The sequence below is a fragment of the Oncorhynchus mykiss genome, chromosome 28, assembly GCF_013265735.2.
Source record: "Oncorhynchus mykiss isolate Arlee chromosome 28, USDA_OmykA_1.1, whole genome shotgun sequence".
NCBI classification, from domain to species: Eukaryota; Metazoa; Chordata; class Actinopteri; order Salmoniformes; family Salmonidae; genus Oncorhynchus; species Oncorhynchus mykiss.
This window is the reverse complement of record NC_048592.1, coordinates 29,913,371-29,928,764: the sequence shown is the minus strand read 5'-3', so window position 1 is coordinate 29,928,764 and position 15,394 is coordinate 29,913,371. Positions and strand designations below refer to the sequence as shown.

At 40.3% G+C, this 15,394-nt stretch overlaps 1 protein-coding gene and 1 long non-coding RNA gene across 2 annotated transcripts; both read right to left on the bottom strand.

Moving 5' to 3' along the window:
• Nucleotides 1–1,211: 1,211 nt before the first annotated feature.
• Nucleotides 1,212–4,539, bottom strand: LOC110508899 (ubiquitin-60S ribosomal protein L40). The gene is made up of 5 exons (XM_021589797.2): nucleotides 4,418–4,539; nucleotides 3,714–3,825; nucleotides 3,451–3,537; nucleotides 2,820–2,922; nucleotides 1,212–1,365 (listed from the first exon to the last, which is right to left on the bottom strand). Exons 2-5 carry the CDS (start codon nucleotides 3,814–3,816, stop codon nucleotides 1,272–1,274), a joined length of 387 nt encoding a protein of 128 aa, XP_021445472.1. The 5' UTR covers nucleotides 3,817–3,825; nucleotides 4,418–4,539; the 3' UTR covers nucleotides 1,212–1,271.
• A 3,019-nt stretch (nucleotides 4,540–7,558) lies between these two features.
• LOC118944851 lies at nucleotides 7,559–13,935 on the bottom strand. Its single transcript, XR_005040230.1, has 3 exons — nucleotides 13,800–13,935; nucleotides 8,774–8,930; nucleotides 7,559–8,681 (listed from the first exon to the last, which is right to left on the bottom strand). It is a non-coding gene; the product is annotated as an uncharacterized LOC118944851 (long non-coding RNA).
• Between the last annotated feature and the right edge of the window lie 1,459 nt (nucleotides 13,936–15,394).

Genomic DNA, 15,394 nt, shown 5'->3' with positions numbered 1-15,394 from the left:
ACATCTGAGCAAAGTTAGTGTCACAGAGACCAAAAGATATGCCTCTGTAATAATCTCGGGACATCAATATGATTAACGTAGTCAGGGCTCGATTCAATCCGTAACACTGAAGATCTGCGCTGTAGCGCGATTGAAATGTACTTCTCCTTTCAATTTCTATTGCGCTCGTAGCGCAGGTCTTCAGCACTACAGATTGTTAGTCTTTATTTAACCTGTGATATGTTAACGACTCATGCCTGATAATTGTATACTTAAAAAAAAACAATGCATGTGAAGTGCTCTGAGCGATAAACAATCTGTAAAGAAACATGCTTATTGACAGAAACGGGTACCAGTTGTAAATATATAAAACTGTATTGGTACTATGGCATGCTGGTAATAGTGTGATGTATGAGGCATGGGAGGGTAACTTGCATACATGTGAATATGTTCCAACCATCTAAGAACTAAAAGGCACCAAAGAGAGTTGAGTTCTCAAAGTAAGAGCTTTCAAAAGCTTGACTCAACAGATTCTCATGTGTTTATAGAATGTTAAATTAAAGCTAGATTAGTCCTGATAATTAGGTAGATGATTTAGATGAGCGATAAGATTTAAGACATTTAAGAGTTTGCTCTTGCAATAAGTCAATGTTAAATTAAGACTTCTCAAAGAGCCATTGTCTCTAGCCAGATTGTCTAATAATTCATAAAAATATAATCCGTTCCATCCATAGCGCTGAAAATCTGCGCTATAACGCTGTATGTCGGCGCAATCGGAAATGACCTTCAAAATGTACATCATAAATGCTAAAGCGCTACGGATTGAACTGAGCTCTTTATTCATGAGGTTTACGTAAATATAACTATCTTTGAGACTTGAATGAAGGCATTTGACCAGCTCTTATTTCCCTCCAGCATATGTAATCATTAAGAGCAGTAGAAGGGGCTTGATGTTCATCTTATAGGAGACAATGCTATAGGCCTTGTAAGTGGTTGTATGTATTTGCATTTACTGTAAAAAAAAAAAAAAAAAAGATCTGTGATGAAATTGCAAGTTTCATTGCACACATGATATTTAGATTAAGGCACTCAAGTGAAGTGGAGCAAAATGTTATTTTTCATGAGCCTTGTTCAAAAGAAACTGTCTAAAAAATAAAAGGGCATAGAATAATGTGATCAAAACTGCCTTGTGCTATGTAGTAAGTCAAGGTTTGTGACAGCAAGAATGAGCCTTTCCTTTTTCCATTTTCTTTTATTGAAAACCTTTGACAAAAGATTGTAAGGATGCAAGTTTACTTCAGCTTCTTCTTGGGGCGCAGGTTGCTGGTATGCCCACACTTCTTTTTGCGGCAGTTGACTGCACGGGGGTGAAGACGTGCATAGCATCTGTAATACAGAGAGTGCACCAACATCATTAAGTCCACAGACCTGGGTCAGTAGATGTCTAATTCTACACTGAACAAAAATAAAACGCAACATGTGAAGTGTTGATCCCATGTTTCATGAGCTGAAATAATAAAATCCCAGAAATGTTCCATAGTCACCAAAAACGTTAAAATTGTGCACAAATTTGTTTACATCCCCGTTAGTGAGCATTTCTCCTTTGCCAAGATTATCCATCCACATGAAAGGTGCGACATAACAAGAAGCCGATTAAACAGCATGATCATTACACAGGTGGTGCACCTGTGTAATGCTGGGTGACTATAACAGGCCACTAAAATGTGCAGTTGTCACGCCAGAGCTGTTGCCAGAAAATGTAATGTTCAATTCTCTACCATAAGCCACTCCAAACGTTGTTTTAGATAATTTGACAGGCCTCACAACTGCAGACCACATGTAACCATGGCAGCCCAGGACCTCCACATCCAGCATCTTCACCTGCAGGATCATCTGAAACCAGCCACCTGGACAGCTGATGAAATTAAAGAATTTCTGCACAAACTGCCAGAAACCGTCTCAGGGAAGCTCATCTGTGTGCTTGTTGTTCTCACCAGGGTCTTGACCTGACTGCAGTTCGGCGTCGTAGCCAACTTCAGTGGGCAAACACTCACCTTCGATGGCCACTGGCACGCTGGATGAATCCCGGTTTTAACTGTACCGGGCAGACGGTGTGTGTGAGAGATTTGCTGATGTCAACGTTGTGAACATAGTGACCAATGTTGGCAGTGGGGTTATAGTATGGGCAGACATAAGCTATGGACAACGAAGACAACTGCATTTTATCTATGGCAATGTGAATGCACAGAGATACCGTGACGAGATCCTAGGGCTAATTGTCGTGCCAATTATCCACAACAATCACCTCATGTTTCAGCATGATTATGCTCTGCCCCATGTCACAAGGATCTGTACACAATTCCCGGAAGCTGAAAATGTCTGTTCTTCCATGGCCTGCATACTTACCAGACATGTCACCCATTGAGCTTATTTGGGATGCTCTGGATCGACGCGTACGACAGCGTGTTCCAGTTCCTGCTAATATCCAGCAACTTCACACAGCCATTGAAGAGGAGTGGAACAACATTCCTCATGCCACAATCAACAGCCTGATCAACTCTATGCGAAGGAGATATGTTGCGCGGTAAATGGTGGTCACATCAGATACTGACTGGTATTCTGATTCACACCCTTACCTTTTTTTCAGGTATTGTGACCAACAGATACATATCTGTATTCCCAGTCATGTGAAATCCATAAATTAGAGCCTAATTTATTTATTTCAGTTGACTGAATTCCTTAAATGAACTGCAACTCAGTAAAATCTTTGAAATTGTCACATGCTGTGTTTATATTTTTGTTCAGTGTATTTTGTGTTCAGTTAATGAAAGCAGACATACTTGCGGCAGATCATTTTGTCACAGTTGTATTTCTGTGCCAGCTGTCTCAGGGAAGGCTCGATGATACCTCCTCTCAGACGCAGCACAAGGTGCAGAGTGGACTCTGGGAAGCAAAGTAGTGACACATTAACAAATTATACATCAACAAGATTACACAGTAGAATTTATTTAAACATGATAGTCCACTAAGTAACACATGCCAGTATATATATATTTGTTATATAAACTATTTATTATTTTTGTTTAGGGCCAGGGGCATTAACTGCTAATATGTGATGCATGACTATTACAGCATGCATAATATTTCACATTTTAGTAATTTAGCTGACGCTCTTATCCAGAGCGATTCACAGGAGCAATTAGGGTTAAGTGCCTTGCTCAAGGGCACATCAGCAGATTTTCCACTTAGTCATCTTGGGGATTTTGAACCAACAACCTTTTATTTACTGGTTCAACGCTCTTAACCGCTAGGTTACCTGCTGCACCCCAGACAGACTGCTCACACGTTCCCATGGACTAAGATGTGATATAAGCCTCAATGCCATGACAGATTAGTGTAAACACTGAAGACTTGTCTGTCATTGTCTGAACAAACAGTATGATCTCCATCATTGGATTAGTCAAGAAGTACCTTTCTGAATGTTGTAGTCTGACAATGTGCGGCCATCCTCCAACTGTTTGCCAGCGAAGATGAGTCGCTGTTGGTCAGGAGGAATACCTGAAAGGGAAGACAGCAAACTAAGTAGGTTTGCCATGAAACCATCCACATCACACCAACTGGAGTAGTTGCCCATATACACATATCTTATGTCGATTTTCGGTTCTCAGGTGGAAGGTAAACCAACCCTAGATCAGTGCCCAGCAATGTTTACTGTTGCTGAGATTGAGTGTTACCTTCTTTGTCTTGAATCTTGGCCTTCACATTCTCGATGGTGTCACTGGGTTCCACCTCAAGGGTGATGGTTTTACCTGTCAACGTTTTCACAAAGATCTGCATCTTTGTTGGCTGTTGAAACAAGGCGGGTAAACATTATAGGCCAGTTTCCTGGACACGGATTAAGCGTGGTCCTAGAGTGAAATGCATGCTCAACGGAGGATATTTTACTAGTTAGCTTTAAAAATCAGCAGGCTACTAAATTACTAGTTTCATACACCTAGCACGTTAGTTAGCTACCGTTAATCAAACGGGCAATACTTGTACGTTGTGGGCTGTATAGTAAGTTAATGATGTCTGAATAACGTTAGTCAATTATTTCACCAGCCACGTGTCATCTGACAATTACAGTACTGGATAACATGTTTGTAATGCTTTAGCTACACACTAGTAATATGGCTGTAGCTAACGTTATGCGTTTAGCTAACCCATTTGGAAATGGCACATGGCACACAGGGCCACGGTTGTTAGCAAGCTAACGTTAGCTACCGTCTAATGTCACACAGCTAGCTAGCTATTAGTCCCGTTTCTCACACACTGATGAACAGTCAGTCAATTAATGTCAGATATCTAGACATAAAATAGTCGCTGATAGTCAATCCTCAAAATATAAAAATATATCCATAATGTTGAAGATACGCTTAGCTGGTTAAACAACACTCACCGTCAGACAACTGCTTCTGGAGAACAGGAAAGCAGGAACTTGATGGTTTTCATCATTCTACCTTCGGCTAAGGGTTGCCAGGTCTAGCTAAAATTTCGAGGCCCTGACCTCTGAAAACCCGCAACAAGGCAGACAACTAGGTCTTTAATGTTTTGGGGTTTTTTTGTAGCAAGAGAGGAGTTGCCACATGTATCCACGAAACCCTTAGTCTATAACATATCGAGCGAATTAAGAATGATTTTTTTCCTCTTCATTTTTAACGACATAGGCTAGGAAGCAAAATTCGGTTTTCCATCAATATAATAATTCTTGCAAGTTTAAGAATATGTCACAAGAGAAAAGATAAATCACCCGTATTAAACTCTCCAGATCAATTTCACTTATTTTGACAGCTATGATTAAGTAATATGGCCCAAGGAGGCGTGGTATATGGCCAATATACCACAGCTAAGGGCAATTCTAAGGACATAGCCCTTAACTGTGGTATATTGGTCATATACCACAAACCCCTGAGGTGCCTTATTGCTATTATAAACTGGTTAACAACCTAATTAGAACCAGGGACACCTCTTGCACTGAGATGCAGTGACCGCCGCGCCACTCGGGAGCCCTATCGTCATTTCAACATATATATTATATCAAATGGTAGGCTATACAGTAGCCTACAATGGCATACAAAGTAATAAATAGTCTGCCTACTTGATGGCTAAAAATTAAAATGTCATTTTTATTGTGGACTCCGAAAAACAGAAGCACGCGAGGGAGTTCCAAAACTTCCATTTAAAATGTCAACTCGCGCAGCGCTCCAGACCCTGGAACTGACCATGAGTAAGACCCTTCGCTTGATATGGTTATCCATGAGAAAAGTCGACATTACAATACAGTTTACTCACCTCTGATCGAATTGATCGAAAGCGCTCTAGTACGCCTAAAGTTATTTTCCAATGCGTTCTCGCTGTTATATCAGTTCTAGCGCGTTAATATGCTTTATGGAAAAAGTGTCTCCATAATGACCAATCTAAATAGCCTACATACAACTGCTAAAACTGCTTCTCAGTCTCCGTGACTCAGCCTGCAGCACACACTCAGTGCTCTCAATGCACACACACTCCTCTGGCCCTCCCCCAATTCAATTCAAATGGCTTTATAGGCATGGGAAACATATGTTTACATTGCCAAAGCATGTGAAATAGATAATAAACTAAAGTGAATTGAACAATAAAAAATAAACAGTAAACATTACACTCACAAAAGTTCAGTCACTCACTCAATCAGCAGCAGGTCACAGTGAAAAATATATATATTAAGAAAAATGCCATGGTGGCCGCGGTGCAATTTGGAAGCACACCAAAAACGCGACACCCACGAACAATACATTTTCTCCCGCAACATCGTTTTCAATATAGCCCAATTTTCGGAAAACGACGACCATGGCAACCCTGCTGGGCTCCCAAACTCACACGTCACGCATCACATTACCGCCATCTACTGGTCTGGAGGCTTCTTGGCGGAGTTGGCGGGTTGACCACCAGAAAAAACGATTTATTTAATAGCTACCTCTCCTGCGGTAAACACGGATAAGATTGCAAGTCATGCCACGCAAGAGGAAGATAATTGCCTACATCCGTTTACAAATGCTCTCCCGGGCTTTGTTAAAAAAAAATCTGTGTTGTTTTTGGAAAGCAATCCTGCAAGTAGATGTCATATGTGTTGCAATGTCTCCCCTTTGCGGTTTCCGTAAGATTGACACTCACCAACAACAGATCGATAGAGTACCACAGTATGATTCATGACACCCAAAACACTGGTGGTCAAACAAGGAAATTGTTCCAGACGTTTTTCCACCATTCCACCAGAAAACACTTACAATAAAAGGGCTGTGTTTTATGTAGGCTTACCCCGGTGTGACATTTTGATAACAAAAATCTCTCTAGGACAAGGTGAAGTTTATCAAAATGAAACGCTAATTAGCTGCTAATGTGGCTATCATAAAGAACTACAAATGCCACGATGATCTGGACGAGACTGCCGAATTGAGGCCAAGGTAAGAATGTCTGTATTGGCTAAATTCAGTAATTAATATTTTGGCAACATTTACTTGAATTGACAATTCTGTGAACTGTCTTGAGCAAGTTTTAAATTTACACAATAACTGTTAGAAAAGGAGTCAACTAGAGATTACATGCATGTGCTTGCAGGGAAGGATTTTGTATTTATTTTTTATTTAACCTTTATTTAAGGGAAAGGGGATACCTAGTCAGTTGCACAACTAAATGCATTCAACTGAAATGGTCTTCCACATTTAACCCAACTCCTCTGAATCAGTGAGGTGCGGGGGACTGCCTTAATCGACATTGGCGCCCAGGGAACAGTGGGTTAACTGCCTTGCTCATGGGGCAGAACAACATATTAGTACATTGTCAGCTCTGGGATTCGATCTAGCAACCTTTCTGATTTGTAGTCTTGCATGTCTACTTTGATGCTAATTAGCATTTTCGAATCTGAGAGTAAATAGAGCCAAATATATTGATACAAGTCACGTTGTCTGAGAGAGATTTGCATGATTATCAAAACGTCACACCAGGGTAAGCCTATAGGAAACACAGCCCTCGTTTTAAGTGTTTTCTAAAATCCCCTATGGGAAAATAAACGGTGTAAAAACGATTGGAACCATTTTCCTGTTTGACCGCTAGGTTTTATGGGTATTCTGACACCACTGTGGGAATCCATAGCCTTTGCTTTCAGCGCTCACTCACCTGGTGGTGCAGGTGTGCGTATGGCCGCCAGCCGAGGGGGCCGATGCGGCTCAGGTCAAGTTTAGCTTCTTCAGTCAAAGGTAAAGTTCTGCTTCTTGAGTCGTACATAAAATATGGATAAAGACTGACATTTAATACCACTTCATCCAAATATAATCACGTTAGGCTAGTCAAATTCACACAGTTTAAAGACCTTGTTCCTCTAAAGTGAACCCCGAAGGCGGGAAAACCCATAGCCTAGTAAAAATAAGCATGCCTAGTCTGTGGGACCATACAAACACACATGTATGAGTTATCCTTAGTTCTATAACATGCTAAAATTAATACATTGCATTGCATATGATTCAAAGTTTCACCCCTAAAATGATGGAAGTCACTGAAGGCATTAATTTCCAAAATTGTTTATTAGGCCAAGCATTTGGTATGACCCAATAACCTGCACCCCTCCCCCAAAGGTCAATTGAATAAATTAAATACACAAGGTCATTAAACATCGGAAACTCAAAGCATTAGCATATCAGTATATCAGCATTAGTATAAATTGGTCACATGAAAATAACACCAATTACACTATGTGATAGAAGATTGTAGGACTTGTTATAGGCTAGCTAGGCTATGTTTTTTTCTGCAATTACATTACATAAATTATAGCCATATTATGAACAACAGTGTAGCCTACTCTAACAGACCATTTATCCCTGACAAGTCATACAATTATATACAGGCTCCTTGTAGTGGCTGGAATGGAATCAATGGAAAGGAGTCAAACAGGTGGTTTCCATATGTTTGCGTGTTTGACACCTACCATTAATTCCATTCCAGCTATCACAATGAGCCCATCCTCCTCTTTTTAAAAACTACATTCAGAATTTACAAAAACGGTCACTCAAAACAATTCTTACAGCGATATCAAACCTTTCTTTGAGATACATTCAGTATACTGAAGTATTAATTTCTTAATCAAACAAGTAATCTGTATTCAAAAAGGGTAAAGCAATCTCTTTCATACACTCTGCCAGTCCTAAAAAAACGGAAATAGGCAGGTCTATTGTTATCAAGTAGACTATGCTGAGAAGAATAGTGGCCAAGGAACCCATAGATGGAGGAAAAAATGTATTTGAAATGATAAAAATACATAGGGTACTTCCTATTCACATTTTATACAGTAGGACAATGAATGGGCATATGTGACTGGAGTTACAGCTGTATTGTGCTTAGATGGTTATGGTTAACTCTATCCCGTATTTAAAGCCTTTAATCTTCCTTGAACTCTGTCTAGGTTCATAGTTCTACTGCGCATTGCGTATCTTTCTCACAACAGCAGCTCTGTGATTTGTTAGGTTGTTTAAGACACAGCTATTGGTCAGCATTTTCAGTTTGGCGTTTAGACCATCTTTACTTCTCTCCCAACAATACTCCTTCTCCTCGTCTTCCTCCTCCCCGTCTCCCTTGTCATCCTCCCCCCTTTCCGGCTCACTCTCTTCATCACTGAGTTCATCTTTATCCAGCTGAAGACACAAACATATACACATCATTAACACTCATGGAACATGTGCTAGACTACTTGTATTTGGGTCATTTTGTGACCCTATATACTCACCTTGCCCAAGAAGAGAAACCTGTAGGCCATCTGTAGGATTAACACAGCCCAGGATACATGAAGTGCTTGTAGCACCATCAGAAGAACATTGAAAAAATTGTAGCTAGTGAAGGGTTGAAATACTTCCATGGACAGCATAAGGGTTGTGTGGATTATTCTAGAAATCAAGGTAGGGATGGGAAGAGGAAGTAATTCATGCAATGATTAGAAGTCAATTCAAAGCATTCCAGTTTGTAAATTATCATATTCTAAGACATTTTGTTTATTACATTGTTGCTCGACCAAACATTGTTCTGGATTAGGTGGCCGACTTAGTTGCCTTGATACAATTAAGTAAACAATAAATATGTTTAAGTAGTGTTGCATTCTCTATTAAATATCAGTACTGATACATTCACAATTGCACATAATTTAAAGATGTTAATTGTATTATAATGTAATGAAAAAACAATTGTAACCAAGAGACTACGGTTTGCAACTGCACATGGGGACAAAGATCGTACTTTTTGGAGAAATGTCCTCTGGTCTGATGAAACAAAAATAGAACTGTTTGGCCATAATGACCATCATTATGTTTGGATGAAAAAGGAGGAGGCTTGCAAGCCGAAGAACACCATCCCAACCGTGAAGCACGGGGGTGGCAGCATCATGTTGTGGGGATGCTTTGCTGCTGGAGGGACTGGTGCACTTCACAAAATAGATGGCAACATGAGGGAGGAAAATTATGTGGATAATTATGTGGATATATTGAAGCAACATCTCAAGACATCAGTCAGGAAGTTAAAGTTTGGTCGCAAATGGGTCTTCCAAATTGACAATGACACCAAGCATACTTCCAAAGTTGTGGCAAAATGGCTTAAGGACAAAAAAGTCAAGGTATTGGAGTGGCCATCACAAAGCCCTGACCTCAATCCTATAGAAAAGGTGTGGGCAGAACTTAAAAAGTGCATGTGAGCAAGGAGGCCTACAAACCTAACTCAGTTACACCAGCTCTGTCAGGAGGAATGGGCCAAAATTCACCCAACTTATTGTGGGAAGCTTGTGGAAGGCTACCTGAAACGTTTGACCCAAGTTAAACAATTTAAAGGCAATGCTACCAAATACTAATTGAGTGTATGTAAACTTCTGACCCACTGTGAATGTTTATGAAATAAATAAAAGCTGAAATAAATAATTCTCTCTACTATTATTCTGATATTTCACATTCTTAAAATCCGAACTGACCTAAACACAGGGAATTTTTTACAAGGATGAAATGTCAGGAATTGTGAAAAACTGAGTTTAAGTGTATTTGGCTAAGGTGTATGTAAACTTCCGACTTCAACTGTACACTACAAGACCAAAAGTATGTGGACACCTGCTCGTCGAACATCTCATTCCAAAATCATGGGCATTAATATGGAATTGGTCCCCCATTTGCTTCCATAACAGCCTCCACTCTTCTGTGAAGGCTTTCCACTACATGTTGGAACATTGCTGCAGGGACTTGCTTCCATTCAGCCACAAGAGCATTAGTGAGGCTCGGACACTGATGTTGGGAGATTAGGCCTGGCTCGCAGTCGGAGTTGTACTTCATCCCAAAGGTGTCCGATGGGTTGGAGGTCAGTGCTCTGTGTCGGTCAGTCAAGTTCTTCCACACCAATCTCAATAAACCATTTCTGTATGGACCTCGCTTTGTGCACATGGGCATTGTCATGCTGAAACAGGAAAGGGGCTTCCACAAACTGTTGGAAGCACAGATCGGCCGAGAATGTCAATGTATGATGTAGCAGTTACAGTGCCTTGCGAAAGTATTCGGCCCCCTTGAACTTTGCGACCTTTTGCCACATTTCAGGCTTCGAACATAAAGATATAAAACTGTATTTTTTTGTGAAGAATCAACAACAAATGGGACACAATCATGAAGTGGAACGACATTTATTGGATATTTCAAACTTTTTTAACAAATCAAAAACTGAAAAATTGGGCGTGCAAAATTATTCAGCCCCTTTACTTTCAGTGCAGCAAACTCTCTCCAGAAGTTCAGTGAGGATCTCTGAATGATCCAATGTTGACCTAAATGACTAATGATGATAAATACAATCCACCTGTGTGTAATCAAGTCTCCGTATAAATGCACCTGCACTGTGATAGTCTCAGAGGTCCGTTAAAAGCGCAGAGAGCATCATGAAGAACAAGGAACACACCAGGCAGGTCCGAGATACTGTTGTGAAGAAGTTTAAAGCCGGATTTGGATACAAAAAGATTTCCCAAGCTTTAAACATCCCAAGGAGCACTGTGCAAGCGATAATATTGAAATGGAAGGAGTATCAGAACACTGCAAATCTACCAAGACCTGGCCGTCCCTCTAAACTTTCAGCTCATACAAGGAGAAGACTGATCAGAGATGCAGCCAAGAGGCCCATGATCACTCTGGATGAACTGCAGAGATCTACAGCTGAGGTGGGAGACTCTGTCCATAGAACAACAATCAGTCGTATATTGCACAAATCTGGCCTTTATGGAAGAGTGGCAAGAAGAAAGCCATTTCTTAAAGATATCCATAAAAAGTGTTGTTTAAAGTTTGCCACAAGCCACCTGGGAGACACACCAAACATGTGGAAGAAGGTGCTCTGGTCAGATGAAACCAAAATTGAACTTTTTGGCAATAATGCAAAACGTTATGTTTGGCGTAAAAGCAACACAGCTCATCACCCTGAACACACCATACCCACTGTCAAACATGGTGGTGGCAGCATCATGGTTTGGGCCTGCTTTTCTTCAGCAGGGACAGGGAAGATGGTTAAAATTGATGGGAAGATGGATGGAGCCAAATACAGGACCATTCTGGAAGAAAACCTGATGGAGTCTGTAAAAGACCTGAGACTGGGACGGAGATTTGTCTTCCAACAAGACAATGATCCAAAACATAAAGCAAAATCTACAATGGAATGGTTCAAAAATAAACATATCCAGGTGTTAGAATGGCCAAGTCAAAGTCCAGACCTGAATCCAATCGAGAATCTGTGGAAAGAACTGAAAACTGCTGTTCACAAATGCTCTCCATCCAACCTCACTGAGCTCGAGCTGTTTTGCAAGGAGGAATGGGAAAAAATGTCAGTCTCTCGATGTGCAAAACTGATAGAGACATACCCCAAGCGACTTACAGCTGTAATCGCAGCAAAAGGTGGCGCTACAAAGTATTAACTTAAGGGGGCTGAATAATTTTGCACGCCCAATTTTTCAGTTTTTGATTTGTTAAAAAAGTTTTAAATATCCAATAAATGTCGTTCCACTTCATGATTGTGTCCCACTTGTTGTTGATTCTTCACAAAAAAATACAGTTTTATATCTTTATGTTCGAAGCCTGAAATGTGGCAAAAGGTCGCAAAGTTCAAGGGGGCCGAATACTTTCGCAAGGCACTGTATCTACTGCTGGTCTATAATTATTTGTTATTATTATCTCTTACTTTTAAAAAAACGTTTTTCTTAAAACTCCATTGTTGGTTAAGGGCTTGTAAGTAAGCATATCACTGTAATGTCTACTACACCTGTTGTATTCGGCGCATGTGACAAATAAAATTAGATTTGATTTTAGCGTTAAGATATCCCTTCACTGGAAGTAAGGGGCCTAGTCCGAACCATGCAACCAGCCCCAGACCATTATCCCCCTCCACCAAACTACAGTTGGCACTATGCGTTGGGGCAGCTAGTGAGTGTTGCAACCGAAGACAGACGATTTTTATGCGCTACGTGCTTCAGCACCCGTCGGTCCCTTTTTGTGAGCTTGTGTGGCCTACTACTTCGCAGTTGAGCCGTTGTTACTCCTAGACATTTTCATTTCACAATAACAGCACTTACAGTTGACCGGGGCATCTCTAGCAGGGTAGAAATATGACAAACTGACTTGTTGGACAGGTGGCATCCTATGATGGTGCCACGTTGAAAGTCACTGAGCTCTTCAGTACAGGCCATTCTACTGCCAATGTTTGTCTACGGCGATTGCATGGCTGTGAGCTCGATTTTATACACCTGTCAGCAACGGGTGTGGCTGAAATAGTCGAGTCCACTAATTTGAAGGGGTGTCCACATACTTTTGCATGTAGAGTGTAGTAGGTTTATAAGCACACTTGGGATCCTACAGCAAAAGTGTGCCTTTTCTTGCTGACAATTCATAGCTATGAGAGCAAAGTCTTTTGAGTGGAATGTCTTTATCCACCTCTGAATTAATGTGGAAATGAATGAGTGGGAATTCCCAACCAGACTCAACCACACTGTACTACTTCAACAACAACGGCTCCGATTTCCCTTTCCCATACTTAGGTAGGGCCATGAGTTTTCTCCTGGTCAGTGATGTCTTGTTCCATCATGATTCTGCACAAAATATCAACGCCTGGTTATTGATTGCCAGAGATACAGTATGATCTAATAGAGAATAATTCCACACTGTAGTAAATTATACCATGACCTCACTATACACCAGAGGGACAAAAACAGTACAGAAAAGTACATATTTGTGCTCTGTAAGTTAAATTGAAGGGAAAACAGATCATGTGAGCTCACTTGTTGTGGATATCCTATCCAGCATTCCCTCTGGTCCTAAAACCAGGACTTCTGTAGGGCAAGGAGATGGAATAAACAAGTTGCAAATTAATCACGTGACCTAAAGATGAGCAATAAGTAAGGGCTAGCTAGATTCAATCCCTATCGCCAAAGCATTGCATTAAAATGTAAAGGTAATTTTCCATTGAGCCGACATGTGCAACGTTTGCCGTGAATGCAGTCTCCGCAACCACGGGAACATTGCCTTTAATTGTCAATCGTGCTATAAGCGGATCTTCAGCGCTCCGGATCGAATAGAGCTCTATGACTTAAAAAACAGCAAACCTCCTTACAAAAGTATAACTTAACTTTCGACCAGTAGCTGACGATTCAGTCATTGTTATTTTAGCATTGATTCATAAGGAAAATACGTCCATAGTCCTACAGTTCAATGCTGTCCCAAACTAGTCCCAAAATGTCAATACTGGTTCATACTAATACTTACATTGATCAAAGTTCGGAGTCCAGCTAGGAACGCTATGAGGTAGAAGAAAAACCTCCAACTGCAAAATGAGTTGGTTTTAGAGTTACAATTTAAGGTCTTACAACTAGAGCTGCATTGGCAACATGTGAACATGGAATGACTTATTAAGTATTATTGAATTTCACAGGACTTTTCCCGATGACCAAGGTGCCTTTGTAAATCAATAAGAATGTATTCTTAAAGCTGCAATATGTAACTTTTTGTGCGACTCAATCAATTTCACATAGAAATACATATTATAGATATGTTATGCTCATTTAAAGCAAGTCTAAGAAGTGGAAGATCTGTTCTATATGTGCTATTTCTATGCTTCCCATTCTTAAGTAACATTTCTGTGTCTTTTACTTTCAGTTTTGTACACCAGCTTCAAACAGCTGAAAATACGATATGTTTGGTTATGGAAAATACATTTCAAAGCGGTTTAGATGGTAAAATGATTCTCTACACTATACTTGCTTGTTTAGCCACATAAACTGAAATTTGGCAAAATATTCTAATTTCAGCAACTAGGAAATGGTGGAGCGATTTCTGCATATCTCTAACTGACTTGCCTGGTTAAACAAAGGTTAAATATGTTTTATTTTTTTAAGTGGTTACACAAGTAGTTAAAGCTAAAGGAAAGGACTTATGAAGCCTCGCAGAACCTCCTGGTGTGGCCTGTCTTGATTTCTGCAGTGACGGAACCAGGTCTCAATTTGTCTCTGGGTTTTGTCACATTGTGCCATTAGACTGACCATCTCACTCTAAATATGAAGGGATATAGAGAGAACATTATTACAGCTATAAATGTAATAAATCACAGTAAAAAAAAAACTGTTGTTTTTACGGTAAGTTACTGTAAAACATGTTTTTAAAGTACAGTATGTAACTGTAAATTCCAGGAATGTACTGTTAACCAAAGTACTGTTAAACTGACAGTAAGTTACTGTAAAAACAACAGGATTTTACAGTGCACAGCTCCCGCTAAAAGTTATTATATATTAGTCCAAACCTATAGTTTTCCTATGTAATCGCTATTCCAGTGTAGGTACACAGTAACTTTATTCAAAGTGGTATCACTTGCACCAATATTTTCCAGGAACTCGTAGACCAGGATGCTTATGCAGCATCTATTTCACCATCTTAGCAGGCATGCCCCCATCACCGTTCCATTCCCACAGCGCCAACACTTCCAGTAGCTATGTTGATGTAAGAGATCAAGACTGGCATATTTCATTAACAGAGTTTGATGTTTCTGACACTAACCTGAGATGGTTGTCGATTTTGCTGGGTGTAGAAGGACTCAAGCTTTGGAGAAGGAGTGGCAGCCATGTGAAATCTGTTCTGCAACCCCACATATCTGCCCAAGGGGGGAGCCACAACCCTGGCAGTGAGGAAAACATAAACACAGTTATTGATCTCCTTGACAAGAGGTGAAATATTACAATATGACAACAGGTGTGTCTCTATAGCTCTTTGTTAATCTATACATGACGCGTTTGTGTGTGTGTGTATGTGTGTACCGGTGTGTGCATGTGTGCGCTCTCACCATGTGTCTGTATACAGAAAATATGTGC